The following is a 20,205-nucleotide window of genomic DNA, read 5'->3' on the forward strand; positions in this document are numbered from 1 at the left end:
CACCCTTGGCACAAGTCATGAGAGACCCAGCTCCCAGCTCTCCCAACAGACCCATATAGCAAGCATCTCACAGAGACCCACACACGTGGTAACAGCACAAGATGTGATCCCTCTCATCAGAGCTCCACCATCTGGCAATATTACCTTATGCTTGGATTGGACAAAATGTCCAAAACATCTGATGTCAGTACTGCTTGCTGTGCATCCTCACTGGCAATTTTTATTTGAAGTAATTAATGATTAACGGAGTGCTCTGCCTAATTTTGTTCAAAGATACTGAAGAGAACAAGGAGCTGACAAGGTAAATGCAACACGGTCCTCTTGTAGCACTGTAAGTACTCTTTCAACATTTTCTTGGATCATTTGGACATGTCAGTTTGGGAATGTATGTTGCTGACTAGGAAGGGAATGTTTTCACATGTAAGCAATGTGTGCACAACGATTTGTTGTGAAAAATTCAAAATGTCAAGAACAAGCAAGAACTGCCTAATAGCAAAGAAGATCCTTTATCCAATAAAAAAAGATGTTTTGAAACCAGCAAAGATCCATATAAAGACTCTGCTCTCACAGTGACCCAACATTTTATCTTTGAGGAAATTGTATTGTACTTTGTGCCTTAAACTATATGAACTGTGTTTACATCACATTTTTGTTTAACACACATTTAACTATCTATTTATCTGATTAAGAGAGAAAGACTAACAGAGCTGCAGTAACTGCAGTATCAAGTCTGAAAACAGCTTCCATCACTTTTTTTTCTGGAGAAAAGGTCATAAACTTCCAGTTAGTTGTAATTTAACAACAATGACAAACAAATATACAAACAAACAACCCACTTATTTCTATATATATCTATTTTATTGGTTATTATGATCAGAATGGCTCCTTTTCTGAGAGTACATGGTTATGCACATAGTCCATCTGGAGACACACTTGTTCAGGGGATTGCTGCATAAGGAATATGAAACAAAAAGGGAGGGATTTTTGAGAACAGATAGATGTGCTTTGAGAGCTTCATTTGAGTTGGCTGAAACATGCAAGCATGAAGAAATTAATTTCCCTGTCATGTTTGGTGTGTTTATCTCTTTTCCAGGAAGGGATAAAAGGAAAATGAAACCCACTTTCTCCTTGTGTTTTCTGCTGGCTGGTTTGTATTCTGTTGCCCAGTGTCATCAGCATCCTCGCTACCACAATAAACAGGATGATTCTAAAGGAGCACATTACCCGGGTAGCAGTTCACATAGAGGAGGAGATTTTCCAAATAAAAACAGAACTTTTGTCAAAGTAGTTCACAGCAATGCTGATTTTGCTTTTACTTTTTACAAACTGGTCGCATCCGAAGCAACCAATCAAAATATTTTCTTTTCACCCATAAGCATCTCTACTTCCCTCGCAATGCTGGCACTGGGTGCCAAGTCAGCGACACTGAAGCAGATTCTGGAAGGGCTTGCCTTTAACCTGAAAAAGACTCAGGAGCAGGAAATACATGAAGGTTTTTGCCAGCTCCTCCACATGCTGAACCATTCAGACAGTGATCCCCTTCTAAGCCTAGGCAATGCCCTTTTTATAGGAGAGACACTGAAACCACTACAGAAGTTCTTGGATGATGTCAAAAGCTTTTATGAGTCTGAAGTCCTTTCTGCTGATTTTAACAATTCCTCTGGTGCTGAGAATCAAATCAATAGTTATATTGAAAAAAAGACAAATGGGAAAATTGTTAAACTAGTAGAAAATCTTGATCCTCTCACTGCAATGGTTCTTGTTAATTATGTCTTCTTTAAAGGTAAGAATTACTGCAGGGTGCAAAGCTTGTAACTCAGACACTTGCAGTACATATTGCAGTAAATGAAAATCAAAAGGAAAGAAACTGTAATTTGAGTATATACTTTGTGGAAAATATGTTCAGTATCTAAAAAGTTTTCTGGTGATATCATGTATATGTGTTGACAGTATGGATGTCTGTGTCCTTACTTGTTTGAGTAGAGGACTGGATTGTTTTTTTAGCAAATATCTTTGTTGTACTTGGTAAATTACTTAATGTGATGATAGATTCATGCTCTAGTGAAAGATGTTGCTTTCAGTATTCTTCCTCTGTAGCTGTCTTCAGGCACTTAGGAAATAATGACTGCAATCCTTAAACACTTAGGAGTGTAGTAATATGAAAAAAATGTTTGCTCTAAACAAAGGGAAAGAGTGGGACTAGATCCTGTTTTGTTGTCTTTGTATTCAGTGGAATTATTATTATTGGTTTGTTTTTTTTTGTTTTTTTTTTTTGTCATAAGCTCATTGGGAGAAACCCTTCAGTGATTTATATACAAAAAAAGAAGATTTTTTTATGGATCAGAAAACATCTGTAAAAGTTGACATGATGTATCGAAAGGGTTTCTACAGAAACTACTTTGATGAAGAGCTGTCCTGCTGGCTGGTTCAGATTCCCTACAATGGAAATGCTGCAGCATTATTTGTTTTACCTGATGAAGGGAAGATGAAACAGGTGGAAGATGCTCTTTTGAAAAGAACTGTGTCTAAATGGGAAAAACTCCTCCAAGATAGGTAAGAGATCACCACGTTATTATTTATCAGCATTTCTCTCAGCAAGACTAAACTTGAATGGCCAAATTATCTTATTGTTGGTCCCTCTCTGTGGAATATTTTTCCTTTTTTAGCTCAAAAATGAAAAATACATCTGAATAGTGAACAAATAGAGCTTTGATCTTTTTATCCTCAGCATCTTGGTGATGAAGTTATCAGATACTTGGCTTAAGCTGAGTAGCTGTTTCTGAGGTATTGAGTATTAGGGTGGTGAGGGCCTGATGGGACTTGCAGTGTTGTGTGTAAGAGATGAAATTTTACTCATTTACTATTACTGAAGCTGTTTCTGTGATGGCCCTGGCCCTGTTCTATGTTCAAACAGCCCTAAGACAACCAGCTATGATCTTATGGGATGCCTACTGCCTAGTGAGGCTCAGTTTGCAGCGGAATTTATATAATTGTGTCTTCCCCAAGTCCTTGAAACCCACTGTGTATGTAGAGGTTAACATGGACTCATGCTGCTACAATCACATAGCTATATTGGTAGAAAGGGTTATTTGAAACCCAACAGCAGACTTCTGGCATTTAGGAAAAAAAAAGAGAATTGTCACTGAAGCAAAGCCATTGAGGAACATTAACTAGATGACAATTTGTCCCTTCTGATGTTATTTCTTTCAGAAAAATACATCTACATATTCCAAAACTTTCTATTTCTGGTACCTACGATGTGAAAAAGATAGTCAGAGAAGTGGGTATAATTGATCTATTCACTGAACAAGCTGATCTGTCAGGAATTACTGAGGATCCTGGACTGATGGTTTCAAAAGTAAGTCAGCACATGAAATATAGTGATCACAGAATTTGTCTGTTGCTGGGAATCCATCACGAACATCACATGAAAAGCTTATCCCAATCTTTCTGAAGCAAAATTTAATTATAAGCATCTGCCACAAAGACAGACATACCTTTCCTAAAACTGAAGTCAAACACGCAGATAAGGGGTTACATACACATGATTCAAGAGCAAGGAAGACATACATATCATTAGATGTTCTTTTGGATACTAAACTAAATTATCTATAGGTAGCACATTAATTTTGGTAAAATACCCTCTAATAGAGGGCAAAAAGGCTATTACTCTTGCCCTACCAGTGCTCTGAAAAAGGTTATTTTTTTCTGCTGGATGATAGGGTAGATTTCTGATAACACGTGAAGCTGCCAAATGTAAAACTAAGTCCAGGCTAAATTACCAGGTTTCTTTATTTCCAGAACTTCTCATCATCAGTCATCTTGAGTGCTCTTTGGCCATCTGCTGCTTAAAGATTGCTCTCTGCACTCCTGGTAGATGGAGGTTTTCAGGGCTGATGTGTTGGCTGCTCATGTTGCAGTGGGCAGGGGAGCAGCTGGGCATGACCTTCCCCAAGTTGCTGGTGCCAGATCCCATTTCAGACAGGTCTCTCTCTGGAGGTTGTTTTGCTTTATATCTCCACAGGTGATCCACAAAGCCATGCTAAATGTTCATGAGAACGGCACTGAAGCAGCAGGAGTCACAGTGAAGGAGATTACATGGAGATCTGGTGATATTTCTCGTCCTCCTCGAGTCAGATTCAACAGGCCCTTTCTCCTGATGATTTTGGATAAATATGCCCACACCATCCTCTTCATTGGGAAAATTGTAAATCCTCTGAAAAAATAACTGATTGGCCGGAGGACAGGTACTTCCACACATAGCTGCCTAAGTTCTTTTGATCCATTAATAACTTTGAGTACACCACTGAGTACTAGTGTCTTTCAACTGTTGCTATTATTGTACATTTCTAACTCCTTGAAAGAAAAACTAATTTTTCTTGTCCAAAAGACACAGGTATTTCTCCCCTGGTCTACAGCTGTATGTAACTTGTATTGTCAACAAAGCATGAGTCACTTTTCAGCTGTTTTGTAATAATCCCTTCCTGATATTCTCCAGAGTATATGAGGTGGTTTGAAGTCTTTTCATTTTTCATTTTATTTTTATTTTTTTGCTTCTCTGGTTAGTTGACCAGCTTTGTTTGTTTTTTAATAGAATGGAGTTACATCATCACTGTGACACTGGAATACACAGTGATGGGTTGATCAGTACAGTTGGTTTAGCTGCTGTCTTCTACCTGTGGAAGCCCTATTCATCCAGACAGTAAATTTGTTTTTCATTGCTGGGGTATTGCCAGTGTCCTGAGGTAAAATAAACGGTGGATTATTCCATGCTATAGCACTAGTTTCTTTTTTACAGATTTGCTGCCATTTCCATTTTTCATTTCTCTTACTGATGCCTCCTTCATTATCACACCTTCCAGACAGACAAGTCAGACTGTGGATAGAGAAGAGGAGGGATGAAAAATGACAACTACAGAGATTTTTGTATCTTCTCACAGGGAACAACAAAGCTTTTTCTGGGGGCTGTTTATCTGTTTTAAACTTAGAAAACTATCCTAGACGTGCATATAAAACACAGGCAAATATGTCACACTAATTTTTAACATTGGATTAACACTATAAAATAAAAACATACAGTTGCTTGAAATGTGTACCTTTTCTTTCAAAGATTAATGAGTATTGTTTACTGATAGTGTGTTGTTTTATTAAAATATACAAAGCTGTTGAAAGAAGTTGAATTAAATATTTATTAGATCTTTAACTACAGGATATGTCAAACTGGTCAAAAAATACAAATAGCAATTTTGCAGCCTTTGTTCTCTTAAAATGTGGAATAATATACCATAAAAATAATTATGACAATTTCTGAAACAATATTGTCCTGATTGTTTGGGGGATTTTGAATTGTCTCTAACATTAAATTACTGCTATCAGTATTACTAGACTGTAGTTGTATGTTAGCCAGGTAACGCTTGATGTTCGCACTCAAAACCCTCATCAAAATCACATAATCTAATGACAAAACTTCCTTACTGACATCCGTTTTTGAGCTATTCAATATTTAGTAAAAGTTGTTGGCTCGAACACTGGGCATATGTGCAGACTTAATCTTGGTGAAATACAGATAAACTGATTCTATAGAATATCATTTAAAAATTCTTGCAAAATTGTAGGGCTATTTCAGGACAGCATGCTGAAGTCCAGCTTTGCAATGACAAATGACTATGTAAGCAAATACCATGAGATTTTACGTTTGTTCTTCATTGTGGGCTCCAGATCAAAACTATCTGTTTGCCAGCAGGAAAAATATTTAAATGATATTTTGCCAACCAGACCTCACTTTGAGAGGCAAGTTCGATGCCTGACCTAAAGCACATGACGAATGATCGAGCAGTGTGTGGGATTATGAGCCAACTTTGTGTTCCCATTTAGGTATGAAAATACACTATGCAACATTTTGTGAATCTCTAACACACTGGAACCTTTTTCCTATATAATTTTCCCAAAAAAGGCATACTGTATAAGGAGTATGCTTAAATAGAAATCACACATAGCTATGGTTATAAAAAATGTTATGTATTTTATTGGAGCATTAGATTCCCCTCTCTCAGTAAAAAACAAAACAAAACGCAATCATGAAATATGTATAACCTATTTTTTCCAAAAAAATTAATTCTTAAAAAAATTACTGTTATATACTCTGTCATATCTTTCAATAGCTGACTAAGCTTACCTTAAGATCAGAGGACTGGGTACAAGGGTTACTTTTTTCAGCCCTACTGCTCTCCTTTTTAGAAACCTTAGTTTTATTTCTAACTATATTTTGTTTCTGAACATTCTAAACCTTTAATTTCCTATGACACTGTGGCATGTCAGTTGAAATACCTCTCTCTTAAATTATCTGTATGTGCAAGTTTTCATCTATAACTTCCCTCAGCCTGCTCTTTTTACACTTAATAGTCCAGGCTCTTTTTATCTTCTCCTTTCCTGCATGTTCTTAATATTTTTTTTACACCAATTCCAGCTATTATAGCTTTTATATTATTCCAGCTTGAATTAAGAAGACAAATTTGTTCCCATAACTTCATATAATATCTTTAATATTTGCAACTCTTACACTGTATCCAAGCAGTGCCTAATAGCCAGTCTAAAAAAGCAAAAGCTAATGTATTTCTTGTTCTAACTGACAAGGATTTATCTACAAAAGTGAAATAAAGTAAATAAATAAATAAATAAGGAACTAAAAAAAAAACAAGATCAATCCATGGTGGAGATGCACTTAATCCTTAGGAAACTGAAAAGACATTGAAAAAATATATGCAACAGCAATTGTGAGTAGTACTGAAGATCACAAAAGAAGAAACAGCAGCCAGAAGCGTGTGTGGGGGCAGAGAAAGTAATAATATGCTGGATGGCAAACAAGGAAAATAGCATATTTCAAACAGCCAGCAGACAGTGTCAATGCACAGGTCTTTGTTCCCAGTGTTGTGTGGCATCAGCCAAGAAGAATGGCTTGTAATATAGCCAAAAGCCTCGAAGGTCATCAACTGAAAAGCAAATTGCATATTCTACTGAAAAACTTACTGATGCTGTATTAAATGCAATAACAAATAGGAATTTCAATAACAATAGAAGGTAGAAGCTGTTTAAGGAGAAAAATGAAACTGAAGTACATGGTCCTGACGCCAGTGTATTCTCATCAAACAGGAGATATCACAGAATCACACCATAGCCAAATTGCATTTGTATTTGTTTTCTAATACACAAGAACTAATTCATCAGATCTTGTTACTATTATCTTGATACTGAATAACTCATTACATTCCTGTGCTGTATGATACTGTTCTTTCTTCACATCATTCTCAGAACATGACAACAGAGGAAAACATTAGCAAAGTTTATGAAGTGCTGGTGTGGACAGGCCCCATGATGCCCCAATTATAATGGTGTGGGAGTCTCAGCTTAATGCCAGTCTTCTGGTCCTAGTGTTTATCAGTGATCAACTTTGCAGAACAAAAAGGTCTGCACAAATTAGTTAGTACCAGACGTGTCCCAGACTCGTCACTCAGGGTTTTTGACTTCTCAAAATCAGATATGATGTATTCATTATGTATTCAGAGACCCTAGCAAATATAACCCAGCCAGTAACTCATAGATATCTCTGGGCAATACTGCATAAATTTCCCAGCTCTCTGGTGATTTTTCATGGCTGAAAAAAAAGTGGCTGTTAAGAGAATAAAACAAATGATGTCCTTCACAATGATATGTTAACTCAGCATTTCTGCTATTTATTGGATTCCTGGCTTATGTTCTGTCATTTGGCCAGAAAAAAAAATCTGTGGAGCAAGATGGATGGTCTGTGGCTATTTGTCTCCTGAATAATATTGTCAAAGAGTTGTATGTCTCTTAAATACAACATATTTTGTTGTATATTTTGTTCATTTATGTATTTTGTTTTATTTAAATTTATTATATATCTTGATATTTCTTGAGTAGGAAAATACACTTGAAGATATTGCAGTATTGTGATAATTGATATTGTGACAATTAAAACATTGGTGAACACAGATAATCACTTAAAGTACTATTGTGTTTCATTCCTTTTATTTCCTTGTTTGAAAAATACCTCCTTTGTATGCTAAAATTTACCTTTTCCCAGGCTATTTCTGCTGCTTTCTTCCAGACAAACATTGACGGGATGTCCATCTTTGAAGATCAGTTTGATTTCCATGAACTGCTTCCAGATTATGGATACAGAAACTATCAGAACATCTCACTAGCTCTTCCTACTTCACCTTCCCAGGGATAGAAACATGCTTCTACATTGAGAAATCTAAGGACATTATGAACCAGAAAAAAACTGTCAGAAAAAATTTCAGTCATAAACCATTTCAATGTGGGGAAAAAAGTAGGTTTGCACTATCCATCAGAAATGGATGACTCCATAAGCAGCTTATCCTTTAGAAGGGAATGCTGGCTTTTCATCACATACTTCACATCACTCATTCCATCTGGGTAGCTGTCATTGAAATTTCTTATGAGATTTCTCCATTTAAAGTGAATGAATGTTTGGTACAAGCGATGTGAGAAATATTTCTCAAACTTGTTTCACATTATCTTCAACAGCATGTAAACCACTAGATGCCTGGATTAAAACTGCTTTCTCAGCATCTGATTTACTGACTGTTGTTGCTTTATGCTGTATGGATGCAAGCAACACAACGAAGAGCAGAAGACACCTTGTTAAGGAGGTAGCTTGTGAATGTGAACATAACATTTGTGCTACAGCCCATATTACATATGCTGTTTATGGAATAGATTCCTATTTTCCCCCTGTAGAAGACTGAGGTTGACAGAAGTGAAAAGGGATTCAACTCTCTGCAGAACATGGAACAGGAAAATATCTGTTTCAGAATAAAGATTCAAGTCTGTCTGTTCACTTTCTAAGATTTCTATTTCTGTGCTATTTTATTTGACATTTTTGTTTGCACTTACTGTGCGGCACGTATAAGGTTTTGGGTTTCAGTTGTTTTAAGTCCTATGAATTATAAATTAAACTCAGAGCTATTCCAATCTCAGATGACTCACTTTTTGGCCCCTTTTTGGATGGTGTAACATGTAGAGGTTGCCTAATGCAATAATTCACTTTCTTGATAAAGAAATAAAATAAAAATGAGGGCAAAATCACGCTTGGGTAAACATACGTAATTACAATTCTTGATTCCCTTCTAAAAATTTTCCTTTCTGTGTTGCTGTAGAAGCTGAGACATCATAGATAAAAACTTTATTTTAGCATAGCAAAATGAAGGAACAAACTAATTCAGAAGCAGTGTAAAGGGTCTGATTTGTCCCATCTTTCCATTGTTTTTAGCAGCAAAAACTATGCTTGCATGATTTCTTTTACTGACATTGATCTCCCAAATGGTTCATCCCAAGATCCCCCAAAAATTCCAGCTCTGTTTTCTTTCTGAAACACTCCAGTTGGATGTGACATGTATGCTTTGGATGAAGGTAGAATTTGGGTGGGGAAAGATGTTGAAAGGTCAAGAGAAGTTCAAGGGGAAAACAGCCTTTCTAAACACAACAGTATTCATGGGGTTTGGCAATACTGAACTAACCACTGAGACCTAAAGTTTATATCTCATTTCTGTGTCTAAAATTGAGGAACTATTTTTTGGCACAGTAGATTTAATGGGTGATTTTTGAAGAAACTACTTCAAAAATGTTAATTAAAACTTTTTTTCTCATCGTTTACATGCTGGCCTTTGAGCTCAGTTATAGATCTCTAAAACAGCATAAATTAACCTCTGTTAATACTGATGGCATTTCATGGAAAGATGGATAGCCTTCATTATGTTTTCTTACCAATTTGTAGGTTCTATTCCTCATTACATTTTAAATGGCAGCCAGCAAACAAGTCCACTCCCACTGCTGATACATTTCCCTGGAAAGCAGCAATGTATTTTAAACCTGTCTTATCTCTAGGTGACTAACATCAGCATTACTGAATTTGCATTAGATTTTACAAGTGGGTCACAACAAAGTTAGTTGGCAAAGCATCTTATTCTCTCCTTTGAGACATTCCACTGCCTTTCCAATGCTCTCCTGGGGGCCAGATTATCCAGATTTGGCAACACAAAGGCCTTACCTTTAACCTGATAAAGACAGAGAAGCAGCAGAGCCATGGATATTTTCCCTCAATTTCTACAAGGTGAAGCTGAAGCAAATAAAACATCCTCACTACAAATGGTAGCCCAGAACTTTCAGGACAATATCAAAGATGTGAATGATGTTGAAGCTGGCAGAAACTGGAAAGAAGATGAATAGTTTGAATATAGAAAATCCTAAATGGGAACTTCTTTTTTTGTTACCATAAGGTAGTCAAGTACTGGGAGAGGGCTGCTCAGAAAGTCTGAGAAATCTCCATCCTTGGAGGTTCCCATCCCACCTCTGCCTTCGAATCCCCATTCCTATGAAATCTGCATATTCTTTCACAGGATGTTCATGAAGTTCTGTTTAATTTTTCTGGAGAATACAGAGAGATTACATTAGCGAGGATTGTTGAATATGGTCTTAATTCTTATTCTCTCTCTTTAGAGGTCTTCACTTTCTGTGTCTGCAGGTTAAAACGTCCACATCCAGAAACAGAGAAATCCTGTCCTAAAATTATGATCTTGAAAATTTCACGTATGATGCTTGTGCCATAAGCATCAACACGTGAACAACAACAACAACAAAGAAGTCAAATTTCTGAGGTATAATTGAAGTTACTGTGATCTTAAACCTGTGACTCTAATTTTGCTTTGAGAAGCCTAGCTCTGTGCTGCTCTCAAGATTTTTGTACTCAGTTATATTGGTTGGAGTTACTGTGGCCTTGACAACACAGATTGTGATTTCTTGGAGGACTGAAACTTCACATAGACAGAAAACTATAATATTAATTTGATATAGGTATTGCCAGTGTTTGGCTTTAAAATAGCCCTTATCTGAATGGAAAATAATCTTATTAACCCAGACCTGTTTTTGAATTTGACAGTCAGAGTAGGCAAAGTTTATATGGGAAGACAACTTGAAAATGCAAGATTCAGTCACGTAATACTTGAAAAACAAACTTGCAAGGAATGATCATTATTTCATACCAACACATGTATCTTTAACCAGCTGTATTAGCAGATAGTGAGACAGTACCAATCTGTCAAATTAGATAGGGCTAATTTAACCTTATCACTTTGTTAGGCACAGTTTACTGAACAGTCACTGTGTAACTGTTTGCAGAAACTTGACAGTTCTTACAACTGAAGCTAAATGAGAAAAGGAGAGTAGAATTCTCTTTAATATCAATTACAGAAATCAACATGGTTTTCTTCCAAAGAAGTATAAACATGATACATCCAATAAGAACAAGTTCTGATCTGTTTTAAGAGCAAAAGAAAAACTGTGTTTCTTCAGTAAATGTGCTAAAGAGAAAAATGAAGCAAGTGAATGAGAGACATTTTAGAGCATTCAGAACTTGAACCTGTGCTCATATGCCTAATGTATGATTTTAGGCTGCTGCTGTGAAAATGTTTCTTTTAAGCCAGTCATTGCTATTCAAACAAAAGGTTCAATTACAGATACCTGGGACTAGCAAGACTTTTACTTAGGCATACTTCCCACTAGTGTAACTGTAGTATTCATAGTTTAATTTTTAAAATTACATTCCATAAGCCACATTAGGTCTCCTAGTTATAAACATATCTTGGCCCACAGATATCTTTCAAGTGTCTAGCAAGTCAAAAGCTAGAAGTGTATAGCTTCCTTTGAGCTCTTGCAACTTCCCTAAAGTGTCTTTGGCTGCTTTTCCTCAAGGGTTGCTCTAAGCCTCAGATACTGGATAGATCTTGATTAGGAAAGATCAACAATTCCTTCAGCATGTGCTAGGAAGGGGCCCGTATGAGATGCTGATGATGCAAGAGTGTGACCTCCCAGATATTTTGCTGGAGGGCAGGTGGAGTTTAGGAAGCAGGTACTCCTGAGTTGAAGGAAGCTTCTGACTCCTAGTATAAGGAGGATGTGGGGCTGAGGATTGTATCCACTGAGACTCCGAAGATGTCTGAATGTAAGATGGTGTGAATTTTAATTTCATGTGTGTCAGAAGGATTTATTTCTCTCTTTAACAGCTCTCCTCCAGATCCAATAAGCGCTCTTTGCCATTTGTTCTCCATAGCGCCTATAATGTGTGTAAGATAGCATCCCATTTCACTATCTCTTAAGCAGGTGAAACTCCACATTATTGTCCCCGCCTGCTGATATCTTATGTTTTCCAATCACTGTCTAATTCCTCAGTGTTCTCTTCATTTGTACTTGACCTATTCTGACTCAGAGGATGGGTAGATGTTCATGAAAGGCAGATCCTGCTTCACCAATCTGATGACCAAGTTATCCATCTGGTGTAGGGAAAGGCTGTAGATGTAGTCTACCTAGACTTTAATAAAGCATTTGTTGCTGTCTCAGTGTTCTCCTGGAGAAGCTGGCATCCCATGCCTTGGACAGGTACACTCTTTGCTGGGTAAAGAACTGGCTGGAGGGCCAGGCCCAGAAAGTGGTGGTGAATGGAGTTAAATCCAGCTGGCAGCCAATCACGAGTGGTGTTCTCCAAGGGGAGTATTGGGGCTTATCTGCTTTAATATTTTTATTGATGGTCTGGATGAGAGAATGATTGAGTGTACCCTCAGTAAGTTTGCTGATAACACCAAGCTGAGAAGTGTCTATCTGCCTGAGGGTAGGAAGGCCAATTGGAGATATCTGAACAGGCTAGACTGATGGGTTAAAGCCAGTGGTGCAAACTTTAACAAGACCAAGTGCTCTACTTGGCACTGATGAGGCTACACCTTGAGTACTATGCTTGGTTTTGGGTGCCTCACTACAAGAATGACATTGAAGCACTGGAGTGTGCCCAAAGAAGGGCAATGAAGCTGTGAAGGGTATGGAGCACAAGCCTTCTGTGGAGCAGCTGAAGGATCTGCAATTGTTTATTCTGGAGAAGATAAGGCTCAGGGGAGACCTTATAGCTCCCTACAACTACCTGAAGGGAAGTTCCAGGGACATACTATAATCCTTCAAGCAGATGCAAGATTTTTGACTATTTTGTTGGTTTTTGTGCTCCTATACTGACTGAGATCTTCACTGTTTCAGGTATGACTTAGTTCATATTATATTTTGTGGCAGTTCTTAATGAGGTTGCCATCCTTTCAGGTTTAACTCCATTGTCAGCGGTGTTTTATTTATTTCTGAAGTGCAAACATGATACATTTCTAGAGTAATGGAGTGACTGTGCAATCATTCGTGTCCTCCAACAATGGCGTTTTTAATCTTTTGCTGAAATGCAGCTTTAGAGAAAAGTATATTAGGTTCAATACAGAATCACAGAATTGTAGGTGTTAGAAGGGACCTTTGGATATCATCAAGTCCAACCCCTTGCCAAAGCAGCTCCCTAGCCCAGGTTGCACAGGTAGGCGTCCAGGTGGGTCTTGAACATCTCCTGAGAAGGAGACTCCACCACCTCTCTGTGCAGCTGTGCCAGTGCTCCATCATTGCACTGTGAAGAAGTTCCCACACACATTTGTGTGGAACTTTCTATGCCTCAGTTTGTGTCCATTTCCCTTTGTCCTATCACCACACACTGCAGAGAAGAGTTCAGCCTTGTCTCTGCCTCCCGCTCCTTAGATATTTATAGACATGGATCAGAATCCCTCTGAGTCTTCTTTTCTCAAGACTTGAACAGACCCAGGTCTCTCAGCCTCTCCTCATAAGAGAGGTGCTCCACATCCTTTATCAACTTTGTAGTTCTCTGCTGGATTCTTCTGAAGAGATCCTGGTCTTATTTGTACCAAGGAGCCCAGAAATGGACATAGTACTCCAGGTGAGGCCTCACCAGGGCAGAGTAGAGGGGGAGGATCACCTCACTCGACCTGCTGGCTATGGTCTTTTAATACACCCCGTGATGCCATTGGCCTTCTTGGCCACCAGGGTACACTGCTGGCTCATGGCCAGCCTGTCATCCACCAGGGCACCCAGGTCCCTCTCCCCAGAGCTCCTCTCCAGCAGGTCTTCCCCCATCCTGTACTGGTGCATGGGGTTATTCCTCCCAAGGTGCAAGACTCTACACTTGCTCTTGTTAAACCTTGCTAACATTGTTAATAAACTTGTTAATACTATCAGGGTTAGGAACAAAACATTTTGTGCTTCAGAAAAAATATGCTACCTTTGGGAAACAAGAAACAAATCTGTGTAAAGGAACTGGGTGTATATATTGCTCTCACAAATATAAAATATCTGATAGGTCAAGTAGCACTGCTAAGAAGGAGAGGTGTACTCTAAAGCTCTCTTGGCCTGACCCTGGCAGTCAGAGCTTAGTGCTGGGCAGAACTATACATCTCCAGAGGAAGGGCAATTCCCATGTTGGGTAACATAGAGAACAAAGTAGCTGTATTTGGCACAAACTCATTTCCAATTAATATCTGCTTAGGCATTGCTTTATGACCCTTAGGAAACACAACACTGGTCTTAGCTCTGATTGGAGTTCAGATGTGGTCATGTGAATATGGTAGCCAAGAAAATTAGCTTTATCAGCATTTAGCTTTATCCTTTTAGATTATCTGTATTTGAGGCCATGTAATGTTTAACAGAGGAAAACAGCAGTGTGAGTAAAGCAACGAGAAAGAGCACAACCCATGCAAGTGCAGGACCCTTCCGAATGCAATGTAAGTACACAGCTATCTTTACTTTAAAGACTTAGATGCAGCTATATGACATTTAGCTAGTGAGTCATGAAGCACATCTGCTTTCAAAGGTGAAATTTGGTTTCTAAGTACTGAAATGACAGAAGAATTTAATTTCCAAGAAATACCGAATAGTAAATTGTGGAGATACATTACAGCAGCTCTACAACTGTTACGAATATTTATCCAAAATATTCATATCTAGAAATAAATGATGTTACTTAAAGTGAGGGAAAATATTCTGACTTCCCAACAGTCATTCTGATTTGATGTCAGAGGTTTTCTAAAGCTTGTGATGTGATAGCCAAAACTCTGAGGTGAATGACGTGTCTTATTAACACCAGTGTGTTCCAATCAGGATACATAAAGTTAACATTGTTGAAAGAACTGTTTCCTGGTCATAGGAAATTTAGACAGGCAGGATAGGCCAAGCCTACTGCAGTGGCCTCACCATCTCATCACTGAGGTGAGGTTGGAAAAACAGAGCAACTCATCTGGAAGACATGCATCAGTTGAGTGATAGTTTAAAATAAAGCAATGTATTCTGATCTAATTAGGTATTAAAGAAGAAAAATGTTACTAGCTTGCTTGATTACTCACTTTATGTGTTAAAATGAGACAGAAATGTGAAAGGTGATGTTTCAACTATTGTAAAATTTTGTTTTCCATTGATGTAGTTTTGCCATTTGACGTAAACCTCTTTCAATCCCAACTATCATGATAAATTTGAGTGTTCTTAGAGGTAAACATAAGAGACATCAGAGTTGTTTCTGATGTGTCATCACATCATAAAATGGATCTACAGTGAGATAAAAATATGAACAACAATGAATCTTTTAATTTAATCTCTTCCTCTGAACCATTTTTTCTTTAATAATCATGTGCTACTCTCTCCCCAAGCATCCAGTAAAAAGGGACTTGTGTAGCTGAAGGAAAACAGAACTGAAATGGGAAGTTATAAGTGCAAGTTACATCTAAGATCAAAGCAGGAATGTTTCAAACCCATATCATAATTAAGGAGCAGGTCAGGAGATTAACATTTAATAACTACTGTAGGTAGCAGCAGGTATAAATAAAGGATGACATGACTGTTCTCCAAGGCTCAAAACAATTTATTTTTGTCCACACAGTAGTTGAAAAGGATAATGAAGGCCATCCTCTGGCAGTGCTTGCTGTTGGCCATACTTTACCCTGCAGACCCCAGCGTGAGACAGTCTGATCATCACAATGAAGAGCCCAAGGTAACTTACCTCCATGAGCAGCATCCTCGTGAAGAAGATTCACTTGCTTTCTGCCAGCATATAATCCCCAGCAACACAGACTTTGCCTTCAGGTTTTACAGGCAAGCAACTGTCCAAACACCTGGCAAGAATATCTTCTTCTCCCCCATCAGTGTCTCTGCTGCCTTTGCCTTGCTGGCCCTGGGCTCCAGAGCCACAACCCAAGCTCAGCTGCTGGAGGGGCTGGCCTTTAATCTCACCAACAACAGGGAGGAGGAGATACACCATGGCTTTCATCATCTCCTTCTCTTGCTGAATCGTCCTGACAGCCAGGTGGAGCTGTGCATGGGAAATACCTTGTTCATGGACAAAAACTTGAAGCCACTGAAAACATTTCTGAAGGACATCGAAAATTTTTACATGGGAAAAATTATTTCTAGTAACTTTCAGAATTCTACTGAGGCTAAAAAAGAGATCAATGATCATATAAAGAACAAAACCCATGGGAAGATAAATCAAATACTTACAGACCTCGATCCAAACTCTTTAATGGTACTAATTAACTATATTTATTTCAAAGGTAAGTTCAGTCATACAGACACTGCTGCAATATCCAAGTTTGCCTTGGACAGAAAAAAAAAATCTCATACTATTTCTGAATAATTTTTAATAGAAGGACAATGATAAAATAACAAGAAACATTGACAGTTCTCATGCTTCTTACTACACCTATTTTTATAGCATATTTTTAGGCTTGTAAGCACAAAAAATCACTTATTTGCAACCTTCAGGGATTATGGATTTACTAGAGCACAGCAAATTTATACATTTGTGGATTTTTCTATCAGACCTCTGTTTAAATGCAAAAATTATTCTGCAGTACATATATATCCTATATGAAGAAACAAAACTAATTCCAAATATTATCAAAAATAATGAAACTTCAATTTACCTGCTTATTAAATGAGTACATATTATGGAGTTGGGCTCTAAATGTTCTACAGCCAGTCATCACATTATATATATACACCAGGAGGTACTTGGGAATGTGCAGCTTCAGCAATGATTAGCTTCTTCTTAAAGGTAATATCCATTGTAGCAGCACGCAGGACATAAATTGAATTTACCATCCAGAAAAGTGTGTTAGGAATAGAATGGCATTCAGTCATTACTTCAAGTATTCTATCAGATCAAGGTACCCTAGTCAAAGGTGATGGGACAGGAGGGAGTTCAAACTTCTACAGTAGTTGGAGTACTTAAGTGTTTACATCATACTACTATTTTTTCAACTTTATTTTGTTTCCAATCAATATTTAAAAAACAAGTGTACTTAGTTCTAAAATGGTAAACCGTGTTCCCTGTGTATTTGTACAGTGAATGATATTATTTAATACAAGGAAAATGCCATTAAAAATCATTTGAATAAGCATGAAAAGAAATTTGGAAGGTTAAAATCTTAGAAGCCCCATTTCACTTACGGTAATGAAGTTATGATCAGACCCAAAAGTTCAGGTTGTTCTTTTATTTAAGCTTTTCCTTAATGCTACAAGATGAGGAACAGATGAAAAAGCATAGAAGGAGCTTACTGTGCCACCTTTGAAAAGGCAATCATCTGCTGTGGATCCTGCTTAAAAGGGAAAGTGGTTGTAAATAAACTCACTGGATCCTAGTCAGGAACTTTTACTTTCTTTTTCTTCAAACTTTTCCTTTTCTTGAAATAAACTTAATATAACATCATAAAGATATTTTGTTTGATTTATCTGACTTGCAACACCTTTCTAAATTTTAATCTTGGATATTTGTTAGTTGAATATATTATAGCAGAGATGATAGGGAACAAGACCTTGAATTAAATGTGAATACCTCTGATCTTCAAATCAGATCTTCTAAATCTTTAATGTGGATGTATTTGGTGTAAAATAGACTAGACTGTATTAATTTTTCCTCCTTGAAATAAGCATGCAACTGTATTTTTTCTCTTACTTTTAAGCCTACTGGGAAAATCCGTTCAATATGAAGGGGACTCACAAGGATTATTTCTATGTGAATGCAAAGACCCTGGTTGAAGTGAAGATGATGATTCGAGATAGCTTTTATGAAATATATTCTGACAACAAACTGTCCTGCAAGGTGGTGAAGATTCCTTACAAGGGAAATGTTTCAGCATTGTTTATCCTGCCCAGTGAAGGAAAAATGAAATGGCTGGAGGATGGCCTGATGAAAGACACAGTGCCTAAATGGAAAAAATCACTCAAAAGACGGTACATTCTAATTGGATGCATCATAGTAGTCAGAATCTGAGGTGTAAACAATGTTATCAAGTTTTTGTTGTTCATTAGAGCTTTAAGTAAAGAGACAGGTATAAATGAACAGACTAAACAATGTGATGATTTGAAACTCAGCAGCAATTTGAATTAGCACTGCTTTGTCATGAGGGAAGAGATCTGTGAGCTGAGAAAATCAGCTTCTCTTTCTATACATTTTAGTTGATTTTTAATATCTCCATTTCCTTTTCTCAAATATAATATGTCAACAGTTGTACTATTGTGACATAGAAACCAGATCCCTTTGAGAGAATGGGGTGTGATTTACAAATGAAAAATCTTGAGGGCTAGAAAATGAATGCAAATGTATGCCCAAAGGTGCTTGCACTACCACATTCAAGGGGTGGTTGTACGATTGAAAACAAGCCCTAAGTAATGTCTTTCTTATACTACCTTTTCCGGTCATCCTGACCATTGTCTTCCCACATTTTTGCTGCCATTTTTTCTATATTTAAAAGACTGGCATTTTAGCACAGAATTACCAGCAACTTGGGAGACTTCAAGTTATACCTTGATTGTAATAACTACCATAACTCTGTTTTGAATTAATAGGAGGATGGAAGTGCATATTCCAAAAGTATCCATTTCTGGCACCTATGACTTAAAGGAAATGGTCATGAATCTGGGTGTAACGGATGTGTTTTCTGACCAGGCTGATCTGTCTGGAATCACAGGAAAGTCCAATCTGAAGGTTTCGAGAGTAAGTTGGTCAAAAGAAAAGTCTGTGGATTTGTCATTTAAGCTATGTTCCAGAATATTTCTTATTCCTGAAAATGACTGATACTCTTCAAATTTGAACATTTTAGCTTGTAAAGTAACTTTAAGTTCTTTCAGACTCATTTAAGATCTGGAAATAAGAATACTGCCCTTCTTCTGTCAGCCTGTAATTGTGGCAAAGGCTGAGAGGCTTATATAAACTTTCCCATAAACAAAAGGACCATGCAAAAGGAGACTCCTTCTATTTGGGCTGCTTTGCATGAGCATATCTCGTGCAAAAAGTGGCCTCTTTTCTTTAATGCATGAATGTGATTCTATAATTTTAAAGGAATTTCAATTTCCATAGAAGGCACTGGGAAGTGCTAATCACCTAAGAGGGGCTTTCCCTATAGGAAAGCCTCCTGTTTCCTATGAAGAACAGATAGAGAAGATAAATTAACATTCCTATGGGCATTGCAAAAAGAAAGTAATTATAACGTTATAATACCTTGGTTTTAGTGAAACAAAGGTTGAAAATGCCAAAATTTATATGAAGATTTATTTTCTACTGACAAAAGTTTAACCCATGAGGTATTAGGGATACATACAGAACAGCTCTGGAGTTTGACTTCCTTTCCTTCTGAAATAATCATTCCTGCTCTGAATTTGAGTGCTCTGGCCTGACACCCATGGTGAGGAATACTGAATGGAACAAAAGTTAGTCATAGAAACATTGCTAAAACGCCTGCCATGGACTTTTTCCTTCTTCTTAGCTCATGACCTATGAGTCATTTCTATGAAAGGCAGGAGGTGAATTAACAGTGTAAATTGTAGTCACTCCACCCCCTTCCTGTGTGTACAGTAATACTTGCTGTGTTCCTTTGTAGGTAGTTCACAAGGCTCTGCTGAATATTCATGAGAATGGCACAGAAGCTGCAGCAGTCACTGGCACAGAGTTTGCTCCTCATTCTGTTCCTCCTGTTATAAAGTTCAACCGTCCATTTTTGCTATTGATTGTTGATGAGTACACTCAAAGTATCCTCTTCATGGGAAAAATTGTAAACCCACTGAAAAATGAATGATCAGTGAATGGTCTTACTGATTTGAATTGCACTTTATGCATTTATAGTCTGATGTAATTAAAATTATATCACATCTGTTACTAACTATTTAAAAAAAAAGACAAGAACGTGGTCACTCTTAAAATCACTGTTTCTTCACCAGTAGAAAGCAGCTACCAAGATATGCTTACTAGTGAATTAT

At 37.4% G+C, this 20,205-nt stretch overlaps 3 protein-coding genes and 1 long non-coding RNA gene across 8 annotated transcripts in view; 3 read left to right on the top strand and 1 right to left on the bottom strand.

Annotated features, from left to right (window-relative positions):
* DDX24 (DEAD-box helicase 24) overlaps window positions 1–20,205 on the top strand; it is a 191,850-nt gene that overhangs the window by 16,427 nt on the left and 155,218 nt on the right. The window lies entirely within an intron of this gene.
* Window positions 280–4,519, top strand: LOC136057981 (alpha-1-antitrypsin-like). Of its 3 annotated transcripts, none has more exons than XM_065751138.1 (5): window positions 280–331; window positions 1,094–1,783; window positions 2,283–2,553; window positions 3,211–3,358; window positions 4,025–4,519. In XM_065751138.1, the coding sequence occupies exons 2-5, from the start codon at window positions 1,111–1,113 to the stop codon at window positions 4,226–4,228; spliced, it is 1,296 nt and encodes a 431-aa protein (XP_065607210.1). In that variant the 5' UTR covers window positions 280–331; window positions 1,094–1,110; the 3' UTR covers window positions 4,229–4,519. The 3 variants fall into 3 exon arrangements, with proteins under 3 accessions (XP_065607210.1, XP_065607202.1, XP_065607193.1); XM_065751130.1 differs by having other exon boundaries at window positions 296–331; window positions 1,098–1,783; XM_065751121.1 differs by lacking the exon at window positions 280–331 and having other exon boundaries at window positions 852–1,783.
* LOC136058099 (uncharacterized) lies at window positions 4,522–16,026 on the bottom strand. The gene is made up of 2 exons (XR_010623111.1): window positions 15,953–16,026; window positions 4,522–4,876 (listed from the first exon to the last, which is right to left on the bottom strand). It is a non-coding gene; the product is annotated as an uncharacterized LOC136058099 (long non-coding RNA).
* LOC136058040 (alpha-1-antitrypsin-like) lies at window positions 14,601–20,108 on the top strand. Of its 3 annotated transcripts, none has more exons than XM_065751255.1 (5): window positions 14,601–14,684; window positions 15,833–16,502; window positions 17,913–18,183; window positions 18,799–18,950; window positions 19,834–20,108. In XM_065751255.1, the coding sequence occupies exons 2-5, from the start codon at window positions 15,848–15,850 to the stop codon at window positions 20,022–20,024; spliced, it is 1,269 nt and encodes a 422-aa protein (XP_065607327.1). In that variant the 5' UTR covers window positions 14,601–14,684; window positions 15,833–15,847; the 3' UTR covers window positions 20,025–20,108. The 3 variants fall into 3 exon arrangements, with proteins under 3 accessions (XP_065607327.1, XP_065607318.1, XP_065607309.1); XM_065751246.1 differs by having other exon boundaries at window positions 14,617–14,684; window positions 15,869–16,502; XM_065751237.1 differs by having other exon boundaries at window positions 14,618–14,684; window positions 15,836–16,502.

The sequence above is a fragment of the Cyrtonyx montezumae genome, unplaced genomic scaffold (assembly GCF_038088225.1).
Source record: "Cyrtonyx montezumae isolate F1298 unplaced genomic scaffold, pur_monq_1.0 scaffold_10, whole genome shotgun sequence".
NCBI lineage: Eukaryota > Metazoa > Chordata > Aves > Galliformes > Odontophoridae > Cyrtonyx > Cyrtonyx montezumae.